Source organism: Hetaerina americana, unplaced genomic scaffold (genome assembly GCF_022747635.1).
Source record: "Hetaerina americana unplaced genomic scaffold, ioHetAmer1.1.p SCAF_1, whole genome shotgun sequence".
Taxonomy (NCBI): Eukaryota; Metazoa; Arthropoda; class Insecta; order Odonata; family Calopterygidae; genus Hetaerina; species Hetaerina americana.
The window spans coordinates 78,852,972-78,876,968 of NW_027286069.1; the positions used below are offsets into that span (position 1 = coordinate 78,852,972).

Below are 23,997 nucleotides of genomic sequence, written 5' to 3' on the forward strand. Positions count from 1 at the left end.
GGTGAGAGTAGAGGAGGGGAGAAAGCAGAGTTACCATGGGGGCACCGGGAGGGCGTCGGTTTGGGGTAAGGGTTTTCAAGGGTTGGAAAGAGCAGGGTGAAAGAGGAGAGGGTGTCGGAGACGGGGGGAAGGGATGGAGGGAATAGGGGAGGGGGAGGAGAGTGGACGGGGTGGCGGCGGAAGGGGATTTTCGCTTGGGATCGAACAGATATGAACGTCCGCGAGCGGCGAAGTGAATGGGTATGGGGCGCGCGGGATCTTCTGGTGAGTTATTTGAAAATGTGAAAGGGACGGGTTGCCGGGGATACCAGGGAGAGAGAGAGAGAAGGGGGGAGGCGGGGATGACGGGGGTGAGGAAGAGAGGCTTAAGGGACGCCGTGCAGAGTTGAAAGGGACGGTGCGAAGGGATGGCCGGGGACTTAGGCCGGGAGCGGGTGAGGAGGATACTTTATGGGAAGAAAACGGACACCAAGGGATGGAGAACGGGACCCGAATTGAGCGTGGAAATGCCCTCGGAGGTGCACGCGTTAGCCTGTGCGTGTCCCTATGTGCCGGAATTAGAAGGAGGTTCTCCGAAAAATAAAGTTGCCGGGGAAAAAAAACCGTATGCTCATCGCTCACGGGGCAAGCGGGCGGGTCCGCACGCGACGTCGTTCCAGCACGCACACAGAGAGGGAATGCGTGCGGGAGTCGCGACATCCGCTTGCCCTCTGCCACTTCGGGCCTTCCCTCGATTTACCCAACGTCCTTTCCGGAGGGTCTGGGTGCAGGAAGGTACCCTGACGTTTGTTTGCAATTAGTGAAGACGGTAGGATTCATCGATCAAGCTAGGCGCTTGGCTCCCTGAAATTTGAACTCTTCATCTTGTTACTACTTTCTGTGTATGGTTGGTCCCAAAGTGTCGATGTAGCTATACTAACGATACTCGGAATTATTTTTGAAACTTACGCAGCCTATCTTCGGTATCTTCATCTTATTCTTTCAGCCCGAAGATTCATTATTTGGTTTAATCAGTAACTATAAGATCTTGTAGGGATATTAATACTTATCAGCAATTAATTCAATTCTATTTTGCTTCAGACAAGACATTTCAATTACATCGTCGTCGCTTACTGTCATGATTTCGGAGGTTTTGACGCTATATTAATCATTCGCGGCTAAAGGCCTTCTCTCAGCGTTACACCGCAATAAGACAACGTACATAACTACATTGCTACTTTCTAGTAATAAAAGCTGAGAGATCGAAAGCAATTATTCGCTGAGGCAGAGTTTAAAATCGTTCTCCATTAGTACATCGGAAAAATGTATTACGATACAGCTCGACCGAGGATCGAGTCTAAGCTTATATAATTCCATTAATAATCAATTGAAACAATGCTACTCATAAAAGAGCGAAAGCCTATATTGCCCTGAAAATGAGTTAATATTCACTTAATTATCGCTCCATCAATAAAGGAATGTGAAGCGTCAATTCACGTTCGCGTCAACTGAATCTGTCATTCAGTCATTCATTGATGAATTTTACAGATGATTCATTCATTTTTTGTTCAAATCAGAAGAGAAAACTTATTATTATGACATTTTGCTTAATTACATTGCAAAGAGACGACAGACACTGAGATGGCAAGCAATTTTCAATTTATATATATATATATATATATATATATATATATATATATATATATATATATATATATATATACACATACATGTGTGTATATACACACGTATAAATACATATACGCATGTGTATATATATCATTAAATTAGCAAATCTCTCATAAGTGACAGTGGGCTCTGCATCTGTTCAAAGCGCAATTCATTTATCATTTCACAATTAAATTATTAAAAAGTCCGCAATAAATATGCACGCAAGCTCTTCGTCCTCAATAATAACTATGAATCTATTGAAGAACTCCAGCTCGACTGGAACCGGACGTTAACTGGCAGTGACTCTCATGAAACCTCCATTAATAATACCGACAACAAGAAGTAGAAGGAAAATTTACTGCGAATCCGTAAAAATGAAACTTAACAGGCTTGGCAATGATGAATTATTATTTAGAGACTTTTTATAGATATAATCAGCCTTCAACGCAAAGGGAAGAAAGAATTACATTTTAGGGAATATAATACTGATACTAAAATATTTCTACAATAGTGATAAAGAAAAACGACGGTTTACCACATCCAGCTCCTGGTGGAGAAAAAATGTTAGGCGATTCGGGTTTTGTACAGGTCAATATGGATTGGCTCTACCCAATCCAAGACGTAATTGTGCTTCTACTGGCAAGCTCTGAGTTAATATTAGTATTATATACATACGTGTGTACGACTTATTAATATACATATATAATACGTATGTAATATCATAGGTGCGTGTAAATACATACACATATATTCTGCTGTTGAAGGCCACTCCTGGCCACTAAACGTTCGTGAGTTTCACAGTCTTTCTATATTCCTTCTAACGCCATTCTAATGGAACTGATTCACGTAGCTTTATAGGCGAAGAGCCATTATTAGTGAGCTCATTATTAGTAAACCCATTGTGCGCCCATTCTTTTGTGCCAAATCATAGTCTACTGTAGCAGAGTGATAGCCGAGCAAGCTGGCCACCTGCTCGGCTCACCTCGGCTCGACTCTCCCATCAACAGTGTACTAAACTTCACGAGGTAGTATTAGACGGAAAAATATTCATCTCTAAGTACTTCTCTGAGAAGAAGAGGATACTATCAACGAAAATTCCAAAAGGAACCTAAATCCTCAGGTTTGAATTTTACGCTGCAGTAAAGGACTTAGGAGCAAACAAAGCATCATGAATCGACTATATACCTTCGGAACTAATCAAAATTTGAGAACATAAGAATCTGGCAAAACTATACAACCTAATATGCGATAAGTATAAGGGAGGATTTACCGAGGGACTTCAAGGAGAATGTAGTCGACCCTATACGAAAAAGGTAGAGATATGTTAAAACTTTACAGAAATCAGACGATTCATGGATCGAATATTCTAGCAAGAATAATATACCGAGGAAGGGAGAATAAATGAGGCGAGATATTACAGGCGGTAGAGCACTAGACTATAAACGGTGAACCCGGGTTTAATTCCGGGTGACGTCTCCGGGCACCCTCAGCCTGACCCAAGCTGGGAGAGTTTTTCGGATGACATTCTTCCTGGGAAACCACAGGCGGCACAAGGAAAGGAACTGGGGCCCCGATGTGTGAATTTCAAAGGCCATTAGGCTAAGTGTTGTGTGAGCTTCACCCTCACCCAGAATATTAATCGATCGAACCATAGGATTGAAAACTGCGGTTAGTTTAAAGAGAAAGCGAAAGAGTATTTAAGTGAGGAGCAATTAGAATTTAGAAGAAGTAGAAGAAAAAGACAAGTACTTTTCGCTCTCAGACTTATCGCAAAGAAGAGGATAGATAAACAGATCTAAGCTGCATTTGCTTAACTGGAAGGGTCATTAGACAAGGCGCACTGGGATATGATATTACGGCCCTAACGGAAATTGAAAAAAAGTAGATGACAGGAGATTTAAATACACTCTACATGGAGAGCAGACGAAAGTTTACTTTTTCATGGATGCGAAACTTGGACGGTGGGAGCAACAAGGAAAAGTGGATTGGAGGCTATGGAAATGCGCTTCTACAAAAGAATCCTGAAATAAAGTAGATAAAAAATGAAGAGTGGGTGAAGATAGAGGTCTATGGAGGACACTAACAAGAAAAAGAGGGAAATTGGCTATACATAAACTGCGGCACGAAAGCTTAATGAATACCAAACTTGAAAAAAACACGGGGGGGGGAAGAATTATAGAGGAATGAACTATGAAAATCAGGCAGGGTAAAATATCGATGCAAGGATGTACGAGATAAATAAGAGATTGGCAGGGGACAGTATTATTTTTGTACGTTTTGACAACTGTTGCAAAACATTCCTCCGATTGACAACCCATGGTCGTGAAGCATATGAAACCGAAATTAATGTATATTCTACGATTTTCTTTAATTTACGACATAAAAAATGCCAATGGCGTTCTTCTGATGCGTGGATACTTCAGTCGATTAGGTTAAAATGGTATTAGTGTACTCATGGACTATTTCTGCCTCTATTTTGACCTAGGTTCCTTGGTCATGGTTTTTGTGTTGTTCCTGCGATTTTACATCCGAGCAACAGCCTGATGAGTCTCCAGCTGCGGGAAAAACTTAAGTTCAATAATTATCAAACTATCCATTCTATAGTTGAACGCGGTTCCACCCACTAATGTTAGCGTTTCTTCATCTGTCATATAATGTTTACATAGCATCACTAAAAAAAGATTCGACCAGATAAATTTGACCTAAAAACAAACAACTCAAACACCAGGGAGATGTTCAGATTATTCATGCAAATGCATTGATCTCGTCCACCTGCGTGTGGTGTTCAAATTTTCAATTATTTAAAAAGTGCCCGCGCATTTTTATCGCTCGACTGTTATATAAATTTAAAAGGCTACGACCTCTTAGAGAAGGGGGTAAGGGAGGGTAGGAACATGAAAGTGTCACTCCGAGGGCCTGGGCAAGGGCGAGCAAGCTCGATTTGGGAAAACCTTTGGGAGGGTTCGGAGAAAGGAGAGTCGTAAAGGGCTGGCAAGAAAAAAACCAGCCGTAAAAGGAAGACGGTGCACCGGTGTCAAAGGAAATGCATCAAGTTTCGCTTAGCTCGTTCATTAAATTCTAAAAGAAAGCCCATATTCCTGCTCGAGGTTTTTGCTTCTGTCTCTAAGATCAAAAGTAATTTAAAAAGAGTCTGTTTGCCGTCGATTACGTTGACTGCGAGTGCCAGCCAAAGTTAACCTCTTTCGTTAAAACAGCGCATCCCGCGTGAATACTATTGCTTAAGTTGCGACAGACGGTGAACAAAAAAGCGCCGTCATCTGCCCACCAAATCTCCGTGCTGCAACTGAAGCTTCCTTCGGATAATACGTTTAACTTAAACCGAGGATACTGTCGACCCATGGAAGTTTACAGACAATCCTATAATTTTCATTGCCCAAGCTCTTGAAATGGAAAAGAATTAATTTCACCAACAAATTTCCCAAGTAATTAGAATTTATTTGTAAATTATAACTATCAATAATCCTCATTGCATGCTGTTTAAACAGCAGACAACTAAATGACCATAGTTCTCCATGTTCACTTCGACTGAGCGAACGAACTCTATTTAAACTCGCTCGCCAGGCAATATTTGGTAATTAAGAGTTTCAATGAGAAGGAATACCACTTACTGCAAAATGAAACTATTTTTTAAAAAATGTGTCTTCTTCAAGATTGCAAAATAATCTACTGAGACCAAAAATTATCCTTTTAGATGAAATGAAGACACGTTGTTATAAACTCAATTTGATTGATTTGTCTAGCAAAATGCAGTAACGAGATTCTTCCAGAATGGCAATTCATCACGACGGGAAAATAATGTTCTCGGGGCGCTATTGCCAAACAGTGTTGACGGCTCAAATAAGGTAAAAAGGTGTGCTTGACTAATGACAGATTATTCTCTCCAAGTAGATAAGGGTCGCTATCCCTATTGAATCGTTACAGTGGCGAAAATAAATTGTCTAGAATCAACATCGTCGGAGGCATTCTCCCGGAGAAGGAAAAATGTTAAGGAGCCAAGTAAAAAAGCAGTCCTTTGGAAGAAGGTGAAGGGATGGATGGCTCGACGCTCGGGAATAGGGCAGATGATAATGACGCGGAAAGGTCGAAGGTCAAAAAGGAAAACCTTCCGCTTCTTGGGAATGAGCAGAAGAAGGAAGAGGCAGTGACGGCGAGAACGAACGAACGTCAAAGAGAGGAGCGGGGCGGAGGAGGGGAATCCACTCTTTCACTCCAAAGACTCGGAGAGTCTTTAAACACGCACCGGTGCCTTCAAAGCGCCACTGCGGGAGATTAAGTGGACCGGGACACGGAATGAGCTGACCCACCTGATATTTCCGCTGGTTTATTTTTCTTTTCGCCCTCGATCCCGCCTACCGTGATTCAATTTTTCCACCGCATCCCAAATCAAACGGGCGTCGTCAATCGACGGCAGGGGATTACTGATGGATCCCAGCAATGAAGAGAGAAAATTCGAATAAAAGTTTTTTTATAAAAAGGTGAAGCGGGGGAGAGAGCGAGAAGATAAGAAAAAAATAAACGGAAGAAAACAAACATTCGCTCGATACGGCGCTCATCTTTTTTTCTGCCATTAACCGCGCCACCGAGTGCAGTTCCTATTCGCCAGACTGCATTTTTTAACGATTTATTGCAGCAGCGTTGCCAAACGCATTTCACCTTAACGCATCGGCCTCGCCTCCTTTGGGAATCAGAGGAGCGAGGGAAACGACGACCCTGAGGGAAAATGTCGCGCCGCCCGCTATTCACCGAAAAACTATAAATTGTAAATAAAAAAAACAGTCTAATGAATAAGTGTGTATTTATAAAAAGGTAAAATTTTCGCGATCGATCGCTGTACCCTACGTGAGGCATCATTTTTTGAAAGAAAACATTAGAGGGTTAAGGCTGCTCGTGGCGTGGGAGGTGGGAGGACGCAGCGACGAGACGCGCGTGGCGGGCACGTGGTCGCGCGGGAAACCGGAGGGCTGACTCCATTCCGACTCGCATTCCTGCGCGTCCTCGACATCTCTCGGGGAAACACGGCGACATCCCCTTCCTCGTCCTTCCTTCTACTCGACCAGGATGGAGAAGTGGCGCGGGAGGAGGACGGGAGGGGGAGGAGCGTCCCTCTCTCCCCCTTATTCCTCCCGCCAGTCCGTCGAGAGCGAGCTCCACGACGGCAGGCCGATGTGCCATCGGCACCCCTCGATCGCGGGAGAGGTGATCGATCGGGAAGACCGCATGGGAAATCGCGGCGGTGTCCGCAGTTGAGCCGAGGCGAAACGAGAAGAGACCCTCGGGCAGGGAGAGAGAAATGAAGAGGGAGGGAGACGGCTAGGCTCCTGGAAACAACTCCTCCATCGAACGGAATCCGGAAGACGGGATAGGATTCGAGAAGGGAGCTATCGTCACCTTGATAACAGAGGTGGCGTGAAAACAGTTAAAGAACCGGCGAGCCACATCCTGCAAAGCCGATAGGATAATGATTTCATTTAACCGCCAAGTTATTTTCCTTGCAATATGTAAAACACTACACGAAATCAATATCTATTAGGATAATTCAACTCCCAGAAAATGGCAACGGCATCAACCTAAGTGACCCCTTCTTCAGAAATGAAGATTCTGGAGAAATTATTTCAAAATATTTAGCAAAATCAACTCATTTTAAATCTAAGTACAGGAAAAGGTATGCAAATTTCATTGATTCCTTAAAGCTGAAATACCAAAAAGCTACACCAAATACTGATTTATTTGGGAAAATGTTAGCATTCTTTCAAAATTTAATGGCATTGTGTGTGCGTTTCGCCGGCTGTTTCCTCAATACAGCCACGTTGGGATGAAAGGGCTCGCCACTAGAGTACCCTGATCGTGAGTTTTTACTACGATAACCCGCTTGCTTTTAATATCACAGTCCTATTTTTAAGCGCGAAACAATTTCGACGGACACGCACAAAAACAAAAGGGTTGCATTTCAGAGAGGCGGATGCATTTCCGACACAAAAAATCAACACGACCGTTCGGGGCGAAAACCCATTCAATGAGTGCAACTATAGGCTCGAGGTCATGTACCACAAACAACCCCAACTGTCCCAACTAGTGGAAACGCGTCTACACGGAAAGCGCAACGCCCAAGCCCCAGGCGGAATTCGAACCCCCGACCGTATTGGGGTCACGAGTGAACCACTCACCTGACCAACCAGGCAGACGCCATCGCCCCTCCTACTACTATCCCTCGCTCTCCCTGCCAACCGGATAAATTAAGGTCGCGGGTTCGTATCTCCCCGACCCACCCTCCCCTCACCTTCCGCAGAGGCCGTCCGCGCTCGCTTTAATTGCTCAATTAAGAAACGCGTCACGGGATGCAAACGACCTCGACGGTCGATGCACCGATATCGAAAAGTGCCGTACGTGCCCCTGTGCCCTACCGCTCCTACTACAGCTACTATCATACTACTACTGCTGCTGCTGCTGCTACGTTTTTGTTGGCACATAGCGACCAAAAGTAAATTATATTACCGGTTTCCCCCATGGAGGTCGAAGGGAATCACCATGTGGGAGGAGGCTGGGGGCGGAAAATGGGCGGGAGCGAGGGGGGTGGGGATGTTGGGGGGGTAAAGGTACGTCCAAGGGAAAGGAACTAGAGGGAGAGAAGTGGAAAGGAGCTCTGAGAAGGAAGGCGGAAAAGGAGAGAAATGTTGGGAAGAGGGGTAGGAGTGAGGAAGGGAAAGAGGGGACCACAACACAAAGTGGTGGAGGGCGGAAAGGGATCGATGCCCCGAAGAGAGGGAAGGGGAGAGCGGAGGGGATGGGAGGGGAGCGGACGGAGGGGAATATGGGAGAGAGCTCAGATGTTGGGGGAATGCCGGGGTGGGGAAGAGGGAAAGGAGGGGTGCGAGCGTTTGCGACGATGGGAGATGGAGGGGGAGCGTAAGAGAGGGAGCGGTAGCAGAGAGTAGGGATACAAAGGGTGTGTGGGGATGGGTCGAGGTGGGGGAGGAGAGAGAGAGAGAGAGAGAGGGAAGAGGAAGAGAGTGTTTAGCACACACAAAGACCGCACGCACAGTAACGATGGCGCACACAGCCCGAGCGCCCCCAGCCGGTCAGAGCCACCTTGCGGCGCTCCTGAGAGGTACACGACCGGCTCCCGTCCGCCACTTCCCCTTTACCATTCCGCATTCCCTCGCCTCATCGAAATCTCCCTCCCGCAATGAAGGGGGGAAAGAAGACGGGGATGGGGGAGGAAGGAAGGAGGTGGGTGGCTTAGAGCCCGCGGCGAGGCACGAAGATTGTCGGGGGAGGCGTGGAGAAGACCGGGGAAGGGTGAAGATGTTTCGGGTGGAGCGGGTGAGCCTGTCCGGGTGAGGGGGGAACTCCCTTCATACGTCCCTCCCACTCTACAAAATCCCTTCCCGCACACTCGCTCCCTCACCCTCCCCCTCGTCCGCCGCCCCCCGTCCGGGTTTCCCCCACGACGGAGACGCGTCCCCATGACAACCGCACCGCGCCGCAAGGAGAGGCGGAAGGCGGCGGCGGCATTTCCACCGGCGGGCGGACAGGTGAGACGGGGACGTCGGTTACGGAGAAAGATGGGAAAGAGCGCGCGCGGGAGGACACCGCCGGCGATGGGATGGCAGGAGCCCCCAAAACGGATAGGTGAAGGACAATTCCGTTAAACGAACACGCAAATACACACACACACACCCTCCCGCCCCAGAGGAGACCGAAGGGAGGGACCGCACAGCGGAGGAAGAAGGAAAAGAGCGGGCAAAAAATCTCAAGAGGAAGAAGGCATACTCACGTCATCCGGGAACGCGGCTCTGGGACGTCCAAGGAAAACCCCCCCTCTAGGGGGCAGGATAGGGGTCCGGCACGGCGGAAACCTTTTCTTTTTGCGCCCCCCGTCCGAAAGAGAGATAGAGGGAGGCAGAAGGTGTGTGGGGGAGGTGAGGAGATGTGGAGAGGGAAAGGGTGTGCCGTGAGGGTTGTGGGGGGAGCGCGCGTGCGAGTGCGGGGGTGGGAGGCTGGGACACGCGGCCAGTAGGCCACCGGGCGCCGCGACGGGCCCTCCTTCTCTCTGCCGGTCCTCCTCCTCTGTCCCGTGCCGACACCACTCGCTCTCTGCACCCGAGCACTCGGAGGCACGCACTCCCCGAAGCGGACGAGTGCGAGAGGGCTGAGGGAGGAAGGGTGTCTGTGACGGGGAGAGGGGAGGCGGCGGTGGTGGCGACGCCTGTCGGAGGGGAGGGGAGTGGGAGGGGGCGGGCGAAAAGGGTACCTTTCGGGGATGGCGGGGTGAGGTGAGGGGGGCCGGGAAGAGAGGGTGGCGGCGGGAACACGGTAGGCGACGGAGGAGGGGGCGGAGAGGAGGAGGGGCCGCAATCGGGAGAGACGGGGTGGAGGCTTCAATGAGAGGACGGGGGCGGAGGAGACGGGGACGGAGGGGTTGGGGAGCGCGCTGGCGGACGACGCATGCGCACCCATTGACCAGATTCCTATCGTGCCCGGCGTGACGCTTGTAAATGGATGGAAAGTCGTCCCAGGGCACACCTTTCGAGATGTACGCGTAAAAGGGAAGGAATTGGTGAAGGGTTGGCGGGGCGAAGTGGGTAGGGAAGGGAGCGGAGAACAAAGAGGAGGGCGCGAGAAGTCTGGTGGGGATAAGTGGGGAGGAGGGACGAGAGGGGGGAAAATAATGGGGCGATGACGACGGGGAAGGGAAAGGGGCGGGGGAAAAGGGTCTCAGGGTACTCGGGGAGTGAGGGGAGGAGGATCTAAATGGCCGGGGTGAGGGGGGAGGAGGTAGGTAGGGAGGGGAATGCGGCTGAAAGGGAGGGTGAGTGATGAGAGGGAAAAGTGGTGAGTGGGACAGGGGTGAGAATGATCCCGGCAAGTGAATTGCATGAATCCTGAAGTTGGGGAAAACTTTGTAAAACAAACACGGCTGGCATCAGAGACGTGAGGCATTCTGTATGCTTACATAAAGATGGAAAAAACACTTGGTGCATTTCATTCCTTTCTGGGCTTAGTAGAGATGAAGTTAAAGGACCAAATTTCGTTGAAATGTTCCAAACAACGAGGTTCACCTCAGAAGTCAAAAGGAAGTAGAAACTTCTCTTGATGAATATTGATCAAACATTTTCCATAATGTCTTGAATCCAGGAGCAAAGTGAGCCAAGAAGTTCATTTTTATGCAGTACCCGATATCACCATTTTCCTCACAGTCAAAAATGTAAATTGTGATGGTGTATGTAAACTTTTGCACTCCAGTTATTGAAGCAATTAATACAATCAATCCCAAATAAGTACATTGTACACTTGACTCTATGCTGAAAATAATTACACCTTCACCATAATATGAATACCCGAAAATAAAGAAATATTTATTTTTACTTCAACAGAAATTCTGTTATTATATTATTCTTCGGGCATATATCATTAAGTCACCGGATCTTATAATTCAATGAAAATTATTCTCAAGGGGACTTTTCTAACACTTTAAAATGCAAAGTGAATGTAAAAACTATAATATACAAATATAACGAATTATTGAAACAACTTTTTTATGTGAACAATCATTTTTACACACATCCTTAATTTGACAGTAAGGTGTAAAGATATTATCAATACTTTTTAAAAAAATATGAATAGGTTCATTGAGACTGCATTAAAAAATGTTCCTGATAATTACAGAACCAGATATTTAAAAACTCAATTGGGTTCTTTGACATGTAATTGTGAATTAAACTAACAGGTAAACAAGAGAGGGTGAGGTATTGGGTGCAAATAAAAAATTTTGCATAGGAACAAAATATAGGTGATCATTGAAATTGTACTATCATGCAGTACTAACAAGGGTAAATCATTATATCACAGTGAGCATGAAATGGGAATGAGAACTTACCAGTTTGCTGTTCTGCTCTCTTTATGGGGGCTTCAGCATGACTCCTAGAGGGTTGTAACACAGCTTCAGCTGGAGCTTCACGTCGATGCAAAGATATGTTTTCCTTCCTTGGCCCTCTCTGTGTGTCTATACTGAAGCTCCTCAAGTAACTCCAGTCCTCACGCAACTTCCTAATTTTTTTCTTGGGTTTCAAAATTCAAATTCAAAGTTACTCTCCCTTGTTAAATAAAAATCATAATGAACCTAATGCTACTGCTATGACGTTTATTTTCTGAAAAACCCCAAACATTTATTTTCGCAATATGACAATTAAAAACTGTTTCAGACCTCAATAAATGATTCCATTTTGAAAACAAAACATTTACTTATGAGCATTAAAAATCGGAAAAAATAAATTTAAAAGACTATATGCAGCATCTACTCAGCAAAAATGATTCATTCTTAGAAGATCTTTTAACAATCAGATGCTTGATTCGCAGACAAAAAACTGGGGAGGAAAGCACATTAGGCCAGTGCTTTAAAAAGCCATTAAATCAAACAACACTTTATTATTACAAACACATAATACCATTTCCATGTTTGATACAATCAATTTTCAATTATAGGATATTCAATCTGTAGATGCTGCCTCTACATAATTAAATTACTTGTCTCTTTCCTAATAGTAAGTTCACATCCTTCTTTTAATGAATCACCACAATTATATGAGTATATGGAGAAAACTTTTGAAAAGTAATTTTTTATCACTCAAAATATGCCTAAGTGAAATAAATAAATGCTGAAGAACACTTAAGAAATACCTGAAGATCAGGAGAAACTGGTTGTCTTGACACTTGGCACTCTTTTTCTAGATTTGTGAAATTTTCAAGTACTTCCTTCACTTCAGTCTCATGGTCACACAAGCTGGCCTGGAAAGATAAACATACTAATTAGGTAACATAGATATTGATTATTGCGATGGCATATATTTAACTCAAAAATTTGGGGACCATGAAAAATGTATAACTGAAAGTGATATTTGAGCTATGCAATCAGAAAATCATTATTACCATAAATATTTTTTCATTCATGGAAAATGAAATACTATAGAAACCACTAAAATTAATCAAAGAATAAATAAAAGTAAGCTCACTTTTATTTGTTCAATCACCTCAGGATTGCTTCCACTCGATGCAGATTCCAAGCAAGATCTTGCTTCGGCTGCCCAGCTCAGAGAATCATTTAGACGAGAAGTATATTTACCAAGGGATGCGAGCCTGCCTTCAACAAACTCACGATGGGCAGAAAGACCTGAACAAACCTATTAAATGTCAACATACTAAATTATTCTCATGAACTAGTTAAGCATTCACAACATAAATAATTAAAACTGAAAAGGCAATTAATTCCAGAAACAAACTACAGAGAAAATTGGAGATTTATTGATGCTGGAATCCCTTTTAGAGACATTGTTTCAGGAGTATTTGCATTTTAGGGTCATTGAAAAAGGATAAAATTTTTGAGATCTTTTATTAGGCTTTAACTTAAAATTTTATGCAAATTACTCCCATTATTATAGTTACTCAAATTTGAATCAAATAAATTAAAAACACCCTAGAGTTAAATATAATTCATAATAACTTACACGCTTATTTTGAGGGCCGTCAATTTGACCCAAAGGGACCAATTCCTTCAGACAAAATGACCTCAACATTATGTTTTTCCTAAGATTCAAATAAGTAATTACTCAAAATTTACTTAATGTTCACTTTTTAATGTATTTAACATGCTTTTGCTATGGTTCTAAGCATATGTATCACTCATAGTTTTTTCACATACACACAGGATGCATATTTTGTTTCTAACTCTTGATATACTGCTTAACAGGCATGGATTGAAATATTAAAATTTCCAAGAATGAATTTTTGTCATTTCTAAGTAATGTCATAAACATTTCCTGGGTGAACAGTCGTTGCCATCTTGAGATATCATATCATACTTACTCAACTTCAACTCTTCAATCTGAATGATCAAGCAAGAGTGAAATTTCATGTTAACACATTACTCACGACTTTTTAAATATGTAAATCACAAAACCTCACTGCAGACAAAAATAAGATACGTAAAACAGCAATGTTCATTTTCATGAATTCTCATATTTCTTTTTTTTCCTGCATTAGGAAAATATCTTTACTATCATTGCTAAACTGAAATTACAGACTTCATTATGCTACCAAAGCCTTTCCTCTAAAATATGAAATCCAAACTGGTATTATAATTACAAGTTCCAAAACTCGTCAAAATGTTTATGGATGCCTTTCACCATTATTCATTCACATGATCTCCAGTCATTTGAACTTTTATTCTTACATTTGCATGTTTATATTTTACCTATACTTGTCATATAGCATTTGCAATTCTCATCATAATGTTTTAACTCGATTCTAGCATATTGAAATAAAAAATGATTATTCCAAGGAAATTTCTAGTTGTAAAAGGATATTTGATAATAACTAGAAAAGCATGTTTTTTTGGAGTATTAAATGAATTCTTTGGAAAAAAGTAATATTTTGGAAAATATGAAAATAATTCAAAAGAACATCCCATAAGAAATCTGGATGGAATCATTTTATTTTATAGAACTTTCCCCTTATGACTCTAACTACATCCAGGATAAAACTTCTAAATAAGAAATGTAATAGAAAGTCTTTGTTGAGTAAAATAATTTCAATGCTTTCATGTTATGCAAACGTATCATCAAAAATTTAAGGTTTCAGGGTCACCTTAGATTAATTATATAATTAAGCGTTAGGCAGTCAAAAGAGAATGACAATTTGAAAATAAAATAATACTAAATATTTGTCAAAATGGGTGGGAAAAGAATTGATATATTCACTAACTATTAAGATGAAAAAACAATTAAATATAACGTTATGAATGACTGTTTTGATCATCCCAAACATTTAACCACTTAAAACATGACATGTTTACATTGGTTGTGGAATACTAATAATATAATTTGATTGAATTACTATTCTGACATTTAGTTTTTCATTAAATTTTGCATTATTGTAATAAGATATATCATTCAGACAACAGAGAGAAAATGGCATTTTGTGTAGCCCACCGATTGGGCAACACCACAATGAGGGTAAATGAATACTGTTTCTCACAATCAAGTCAAAATCACTAGCCACTGGGATATTCTTGAAAATTAACAACTTGCACTGAAAGTGTTACATGACTACCTCCTATGGATGTTGGAACATAATTCTACAGATGAAGGACTTTAATTGCATACAAGGATCAACATGAATTTAAATTAGAAGTGACTTAACTATTACAAATGTCAATTTTAAATACGTCAATGTTATCATTTTAAAATGTTTATAGTTTGTTTAAGAAGATACGTAAATGAAAAATAATAATTGTCTCCCATAGAAAAACACAATTATGCTTACCCACATCTATTCCTTACTTGATGCTGTGATGAAATAACAATAAAAGTAGCTATGAACTTCATTATACATGGGAAAAGGCTATGATTACCACCTTCATTACTCAAATCTAAGGAAAATATTTCACTAATCTACATCCCACAAAATGGTGTCCACAGATACAACATTATTCCCACAAAAAATATAAAATGATGGAAACATTATTTCATAAAATACATTTCTTTAATCATTACAAGTTCAAGGACCAGAATCTAGAGCATCTTTATGAAATACACACAATTTAAATACATTAATCAGCATTAATATTTATACCCATTAATGTTTTGGTTCCAAGCTGAAAGGTTTGTGATTTTACAGTGCCCTTTCAATTTTTAACTTTTAGAATTCATGCCTTAGAAATGAGCAAATTTCAGATATTTCTGTACCAATATTTTTATCATACTATAAGCAGTGCTTATCTTCAATCAATTTCATGCTCCACTGTCATCCATGAATATAATTTATTATATCATCCATTTAAGGTAATAACAAAGAAAATTTGCAGAACATTTAATTACTTCACATGATTTATCTTACCTTTTCCATAGAAGCAGATAATATTCTCAACTGGTCAGCATTTAAAGGACCAGATTTCATTTTTTCCATATCTTTCCTTCTGAGGAAAATCTCCTCCTCTTGAACCTAAATAAACAATAAAAACAACAGTTATGAGAATAACAGCTTATTTTTAAGGAAATAATATATACTTAATGAATGTTGGAAGTTCAAAAACCAACTCAACTAATGCAATGCATGTATTTTACTGATTCAAGACTAGAAAAATCTTATGACAAGAATATCTAGAACTATTATTTTCTATAACTGAATTGATTAGGGTAATTAATTGAGGACTTCAGAAAAAAACAGCTTAAAATGTTATTCAAATGTTAAGCAATTGTGGAAAGAGCTGAAAACAAGCAATTTTATGCATGTTTCTCTTGATGAAAGTTGATATATGAGTTGATATGAAGTTAATATAAAAGCAGAAGAGGTGGAATAAAGGAGAAATAAATGTTATTATGGTACTTATTATATTACTTTTGGAGCCATGCAGTGCATAACTGTTCAGTTTCGTCTAAGTGTTTAAATAAATACAATTATCACGAATAGAATACATTAAAGAAAAATATGTTAAAATCTTGATAATGAATGCATGTAATATGCAAAAAGTAAGATAATTCAAGCCACTTTAAATATCCTCACCTTAACAGCTTTGAGCCTCATTGTCAGGGAGGCTTCATCTGATGGATTTGGAGATGAATCAATCAGTGACCGCACCTGGGCAAGCCAAGAACTATCAACTTGACTGCTTGCTCCTGCTTCTGACTTTAATTCTTTTTTCTGAGCAGCTTCCATTGCAGATATTCTGAAAAAAGCATAATTTTATTTCATTTTACAATGTTTTAAATATTTAATATGGACATTGAATAATTCCACGATGTGAAGCCTGGAAGTGTAAAGTATACTTGTAAAGAGTATTAAACACAATTTTTCATCTAGATATTACTCAAAGCTTAAGTACCTAAAATGAGAATGAGCTTAATAAGCCTTTAACTGTCATAAGTTAGAATCTTTGCAGTACTAATTTGGCTTTCAGATATCTAAAATCGCATGATTTTGTACCATAACAATACCTTGCCTAGCAAGACACAACGTAAGACCTAACATTAAAATAAACCCTTCTTCAATTCTACATACATTCTACCTCCCTTCATTTCATCCAAAACATGTCTATCCTTTTCCTACCCTGACCCCATTTGTTGAATTTAATCCCCCAATCACATGGTTCAACATCCCATACCCAATCAAAACGCTCTGCACCTTTCCATTCTCCTCCACATTCATAACTCATAAGCCTCCAATACTCCTCCTATTCCTATTCTCTTACCCCGACAAGTTTTATGCACCATTTCAAAGTTTAACTTATCTTTTACTAATATCCTAAATCAAAATCCATATCAACTCCTTTCTCTTTGTAAAAGCTCCTTTCCCTAAAGGCATTTTTCTTCATTATGTCCCTACTACTTCAACCATTCTCATCCTAAACACTTCTTGGATATGTGAAATACTCTGCTTTATCTAATAACTGCCTTCCAAATTCAATATTCAATCAGATATATAAAAAACAATTTAAAAAATCAGGCATGACCAAGTAATTTTCAGCAATTAGTTTAATATGATCCCTCCATTCCAATATTTGCTACATGAAATCCTAAGTTGGATGAACTTACTTATCTCTCCTTGTCGTCAGTTCTGCCAGAATAACTCTCCATCGCCCAAGGAGACCATCAACTTTCTCTTTCAACTCTTTTGATTCTAATTCAGAGCTTCGAGAGACGACTTCATGACTCCACTTGCAGATATTCGTCATTGTTCTGTAAAAGAGTGTTTTCTATCACATTCAGGAAATTACATAAATAACAAGTATACCTATGTCAATTTGTTACTTAATTAACACAAACCATGAGGAAAAGGAACGGCATCTCCAGTAATAATCATGAATAAAATTACACACATCTTTAATGTTCAAATGCTAGATATTTCAATTAAATCTCAAAAATGTACCACACTAGCCTTTATTTCTTCTATGACCATTGCCAAAAAAGTTAAAATTATTTTTTCACCAAATAAATCCACATTCAGTAAAAACTGAAAGAAAATTATAGTTTGCACAAATAAGGAAAATAAAATAATACAAATAAATGACAAACCTACAGCACTGATTAAAGAAAATATTTAATTAATTTTTAACTATTGAATCTATTTCACCAAATAATTACATAATATGAAAATATACAGACTCCATAACCTAAGTAAGCATTATTCAATAGAGTTGTAATCATTTCTGATTGATCAGAGATTTAGCTTATGAACAATTGAGTAAACAGGCACATATTTCAAAAAAAAAATTATGATGAGATGTCTTTAAATACAAGAATAGGTTTCCTCTCCTAAAAAGAGTCATATAAAAAAATCTAGTCGCTGGTCAATTGATCACAGCCTATATAATTTGTATCTATGTACTTTACCAAAAGGAACTGGAAGTATACAAAGGTATTTCAAGGAATGCATGGAAATTGAACATATATATAATTCATTCATCAACTAACACTAGAACAGATACAAAGAAGAGATTTTTCCACTAAACAGGAAGTAAGAAAGTTTCTAAGGTAATAGGGTAAACACAATTTGAATTGAATGGTACATGGTATTGGAAGGTATAGATACGTATGCAGAAGTACAACGTATTTTATTTTTCAGTGAGCACAATTCATTTAAACAATTACTAACCTATGACGCATAGTCACTTGTTTCTCAAGCTCCTTCTGCTTAAGTCGTGCTTCTTCTAATGGCAATTCTTTTTCATTAAACTGAGCCACCATTTTTTCTGCCTGACACAACCACTCTTCAAACGACACACAATTGGTCTCTAAACCTCTCCAAACCTCACTGCATTTGGCCCAGCGACTGCAAATGGAATAAGTGGGATATTACGAAAAATATTAAACCAAAATTAGGGATCTACTGGGCATTTCCCAGATCCATTTAGTTTTACCAATCCCAAATTATATTAAATATTTTCCCTGGAGTAACAACAAAATTCACTAAAATAAACAACACTCTCCCCCTCAATAATTTCATACTAAATTCACCTGGGGAAACAAAATCATGCCAGAAAAGATGTTTTTGACACATTTGATTCACAGTAATGTTCTTCAAAAAGAAAAAGAAATCATATTGATAAAATTAAAACTGGAGGTTTATGGAGTTTATGTTTATCTATTACCCTCCATATCTTCAGGATAAGCAGTGAACATGCATGTATGTCTGAATATTTGAAATATTCCATGTTTTACTCATCTAACTGCGAGTGTCATCAGGAGATGCTTTCAATATGAAATGAAAAATGTTGAGTATGTGTTTTCAAATATTTGCAACTGATCCCAAAAATGACATTTGCTATGACTTTTTCCATTTTCATCACACAATATTCTCATAGCTGTTCAATATCAAGCACAAGGCATAATTATCATTACACTACATCTGTATGAAATAGTTGACAGTTCATGAATTTTACATTTACCTGTGTCTTTCGGCATATGCTCGATTCACTTGGGACCACTCCTCACGCAGCTTGTCTACCACTCGTCTGACTTGATCACCTTGTTCCCGAGAACCTGCTCTCCTCATCACTCCATCCCTTTCATATTCAACCTCATCAACTTTCTTTTTCAAAACAGCCAAACCTTCCTTCAGTTCCTGCAAAAGTTACCGTCAGGTGAGCTTAGCATGTCTCAAAAAATTTAAAGTAAATTCACGCCCATAAGATACAGGTCATGATATCGCTTCAGACAATTTAAGTACACAAGAGAGGGCAGCAATAATGACATTTTTTCAAAATCAGATGCAAAGAAAAAATATATCATGTCCCTTAAAGGAAGCTCTGAAGCACATCCCGTTAAAATTGTGATTTCAAAACAAAAGTATTCTGCATATCCTACCATTATGGTAAAGCATGAACTGAAAGAAAAAATGAAAGTAACGGCAATTTCAAAACAATGACCTAATCTTTTGATGAAATCAAAATACTAACCTTGAGCAACCCTTCCTGTGATGGAAATGAGTCATACTCGTGACCTGCAGGTGGAAATTCTGACATTCTCCTTGATATTGTCGAAACACCTTCACGAACACGATTTACTTGGGCAACAAAGTCACAGACTTCCTTCTCAAGCAGGGATTTCTCCACAGTAACACTTTTGTTGTCAACTACCAATGGCGTAGCTCCAAGACCTTTCCCAAAACACTGAAAGTGGCCACAAGCCTCCTTCCACTTGACCAACATTTCATCTATCACAGCATTTGACGTAGGATTCATTTTATGACTCATGAGGTATTTCAATGTGGTCTCAAGTTTATCTACATCTGAGGCACGTCTCTCAAACTCACTGCGAAGAACCTTCAGTGTTCCAAGGAAAAGAATGCACATTAAATGATAATGTTACAAGCACAGATAAGTAAAATTCATGTATTCAAGTAAGAACTTATAAACTGTATGTTGAGAACTTAAATTCAAAGCTAAAAATCAACATTTCTTGATACTTATTTCTTAAAACCTTCCCAAATCTTTGAAAAGAAAGAGCCCCAAAATCTATTCACAGGCTAATTCAACTCCAAAATGAATTGACAAAAATAGACTAAATAAAAGCAAGAATTTTGATAGCTGACTTTACCAGCTTTAACTCAAAAAAAAGTTCCTCTACAATATCACCACATGATTTCTCTCACCTGAAGTTGCCCTTCATCATTATTGGCTGCTTCCATTCTGCTTGATATATTCCTCAACCAATCTTGCAGGGAGACAGTGAGTGAGTTCAGTTCTTGCAACTTCGTTTCAGCATCCTGAGCTTCAGTTTTTCTTTTCTAAGTACGCACATAAAAAGGAGATTCCTATTGTAACCATTTCCTTTCATTTTGATAATTTTACATATTGTGTGACAGAAAATTTCACCCATTTTCATTCAAAATTGTCACTCACTAGCATCTAATATAAATTTTTCTTAAAAAGTAACAAATGAAAATGTGTGTTATTTTCAATGCTCGTCAATAAATTTCAAAATCAAGATGAATAATTACAGCTTGGTATTTCATTTCATTCTGTCTTTTGGCTTAAAAGTAAACATATACATGGTCCCCATGGCCATAGGCATTCAAAAATAAGTCTGAAACTGTAATTACCTCAATTTCACCCTTAACTTCCTGCCACTTCTTCCTCAGGATGTCTTGAATGCTGGCCAGGTGAAGAGCCTCTGCAGGATCCCTTGCATGCACATTCATTACTAATCCATCTCCTCGGCTGATCAAAGTAGCAACATCTGGAGCTAGACCACTAAGCTCGGATTCCAAAATCTATAATGAGTGTAGAGTAACCATACACTAAATTTCATACCACAAAGGTTGTCTTACTGCCAATACCTCATCATTCTTTTTGATTGCTGATTATTTAACGATTTAACGTAGCCCAGAAGACTTATTAACTCCTCTCTCAAAATGAATAATATGAGAGCATTATTCAATGTAACACAAAGGAAAAGAACATTATTAAGAAAAATAAATGGCAACATAGGGCACAGAGCACTGATTTATTACTGGTAGGAAAAAGATTTGAAGTCAAATGTTTATAAAATAAAGAGATATGAATAAATGTATTCATTTCCATAAAATAATACATTTGCACAAAACGTAAATTAACTTTTCCATATATTCCACTGCATCATGGCGAATACAATCACATTTAATAGTCCATATTAATTTGATCGGCAGATTATATTTAATTAGGAAAATATAGACAATTAACATATTATTATATGAGTTAAATATTATTTTTTAAAGAATTTTAAAGGACTATGAAAATACTCCTCCATCATAAAGACACCTCTTTTCTCTAATAAAATTCACACACTTTGATTTTGGTGAGGCAATTTTGCTTTCAGTAATTCTTTGACTAAATTCAATTTCCAAATAATTTCATTTAGCAATCAAATAATTTGGCATAAAATCGAGTCTGTAAACATAGGAAGAGGGGCTACTGGCAGTAAAATTCTAGTCTACAAATTAGAAGGCATTTTATGTACTTTATTTAAGTAATTATTAAGCCTAAAAACAATTTTCTGAACCCTGATTACAAAAAATGTCAAAAATAAAATCAACCAATTTAATGCAGCATGACTAATTCACTAATGATAAATGGTTTTAGATGTCACTTTACGGAGCCACTGCCGACCCCAGTGGCGGCAGGGTAATGTCCTTGTCTGCCATTCCAAGGGTCGCGGGTTCGATTCCCGCCTGGGTGAGTTTCGTAGGGCTTGGGTGTTTGTAAATGTGACCATTGCTATTGTTGTTAAAAGTTCGATGTAAAGGCCAAAATGTGCTGTTTTTGGACGAATACTGAATAAATGAAATGAAATAAAAGATGAAAAATGAAATTTTATTAACAATTATTTTTTTCATTGCTATTTGACTTGGACAAAATTGTTAAGTGATATCTTCAGGTGATGATAGCTACAAGGTCCATTGTCCTATTGTCACTAATGTGGGAGAACAGGGTTATTTTAAGGGGAGAAAGGATTGGTTCAGTGAACATTACAGGTGCCAATGGTAGAGAACAAAAGGAAGTACAGGAGGTGAATGAGAGGACACAGAGCACAGAGGGAGATGGGAGAGGGAAAAAAGCTAAATCTGTAGAGGATTATACAAAGTAGTGGTAGGTCAGATGGGAAGGGTCAGTCAGCCCATTATGTTGTCCCAACCCAGATGATGTGATGTCTACAGGGAAAGACGGAAAGTATTGGTACCCAACATCATTTAGCAAACACATAATATTTAATGGCTCTATGAGTCCAAGGTTTTTGGGTTCCTCCTTCCATGGTTAATATAGGAAAAGAGCTGTCCGCATATTCAGTTGGTTTCTTCACGTCGAAAGATGCTCACTGGACTGCTTATGAAGCCATTGTCAATCAAGTTGAAACCATATGAAAAACTCATTCAGGAGTCATTTTTACAAAGTGCATAAGTCTTTACAGAAACTTTACAACTCTGCATTGGACAATCTCTAGTAAAGATCTAGGAGTGGATTGGCCAACCATTACTATGCATATCCATCCACCTAGGAACCTTCCTTCAACTCTCCCTTAGTGCAACCCACTTCAAGAAGATGAAAATAAATTATATTCCATGTAGAATGTTTTATAACATGATTATTTACTACGCTAGGTGGTATCAAATGCAAATTTTAGATTAAAATATTTTATTCAAGTCCAATTTAGAAAAGCTACTGAAAAGTAAAATAAATTAACATGATTTTTACAGCAAAACAATAATGTATTGTGAATGTTTCTTCCACAGCCTTACCAAATGCTTCAAAAGTAATAGACCATGGCAGCATGTGTACTCAAGAGTACATATTCAGTTGGCTCAAAATTTGATTAAATGCTATGGCACGCAGTACAATTATTTTCTAATTGAATAAATGCTGAAAATGAAGCTTTAAATATGTAATGAAGATATTATATTATATTATACTGTACTGAGGATATTATAATTTAAAAATATGCTCACCACAAGCCTCTTCCCTGGATTAGACTCTGTTTCAACTCCCCTTACAGATGACATTGAAGAATTGATCCTCTTCAGCATGTCTTGCACACTGGTCTTATACTCTTTGAGTTCATCCTCTGGTGTAATAACAGGTGGTAAGGGAGATTGGGCATGACCAACAGATGCACTTGCACTAGCAATTGAAGCCACAGGAGAAGTCTGAACGGTTGGTTTGGAGATCACACAAGTGATTGTGGTAACAGTTGTTGTACTACTGGTGATTGTGACATTTTCAAATGATGATTGAGGTGTCAATTTTGAGGCTTGGACTGTGGTGTTTGTAGATGAAGGTGTGCTGGTTTCAGGAGTCACAGGATCAGATTGAGTCACAGACTTTGACTGGTGACTAGTTGGCTCAGCCTGTAATCACAATTACAAGCCTTAGAAAAACCATACAATACTCAAACAGTATACAACTAACAATTAATCTAATTAATATCTAACATGGCCATAAAATAAAAAATAAAAAACTTGATATGAAAAAATCAATTTCTAATTAGATACTGCAATTACTTCACACAGAAGCTATGTCTGAAATATTTCTCCTATAATCATTAAAACCATGGAACAAAGTATTTTCCACCAGTACATAACAGACACCAAATCACCTACCTAATGCTCGGCCTCCATGTAAGGCTATATTTTGAAACTTTCTTTCACAGCAAAAAATAAGCACAAAGAATAAACATTCGCTTTCAGACATGGTGATAGTTCAAAATAGCTAAGATTAATATGCCACACTTGATGCAGTATGCTATTAAGATCAAACACTTAGGTTAAAATAATAATCCAAAAAGTCATTTAAAGCACAGGTAA

General features: G+C 39.5%; 1 protein-coding gene across 1 annotated transcript in view; it reads right to left on the reverse strand.

Annotated features, from left to right (window-relative positions):
• Dys (Dystrophin) overlaps positions 1-23,997 on the reverse strand; it is a 479,719-nt gene that overhangs the window by 254,483 nt on the left and 201,239 nt on the right. The window contains exons 35-46 of the mRNA XM_071591999.1: positions 23,143-23,541; positions 20,764-20,934; positions 20,314-20,448; positions 19,619-19,984; positions 19,109-19,284; positions 18,316-18,492; positions 17,256-17,399; positions 16,228-16,390; positions 15,562-15,666; positions 12,681-12,848; positions 12,349-12,456; positions 11,549-11,729 (exon numbers count right to left, since the gene is read on the reverse strand). Coding sequence (XP_071448100.1) covers positions 11,549-11,729; positions 12,349-12,456; positions 12,681-12,848; positions 15,562-15,666; positions 16,228-16,390; positions 17,256-17,399; positions 18,316-18,492; positions 19,109-19,284; positions 19,619-19,984; positions 20,314-20,448; positions 20,764-20,934; positions 23,143-23,541 — 2,293 coding nt within the window. The remainder of the gene's footprint in view (positions 1-11,548; positions 11,730-12,348; positions 12,457-12,680; positions 12,849-15,561; positions 15,667-16,227; positions 16,391-17,255; positions 17,400-18,315; positions 18,493-19,108; positions 19,285-19,618; positions 19,985-20,313; positions 20,449-20,763; positions 20,935-23,142; positions 23,542-23,997) is intronic.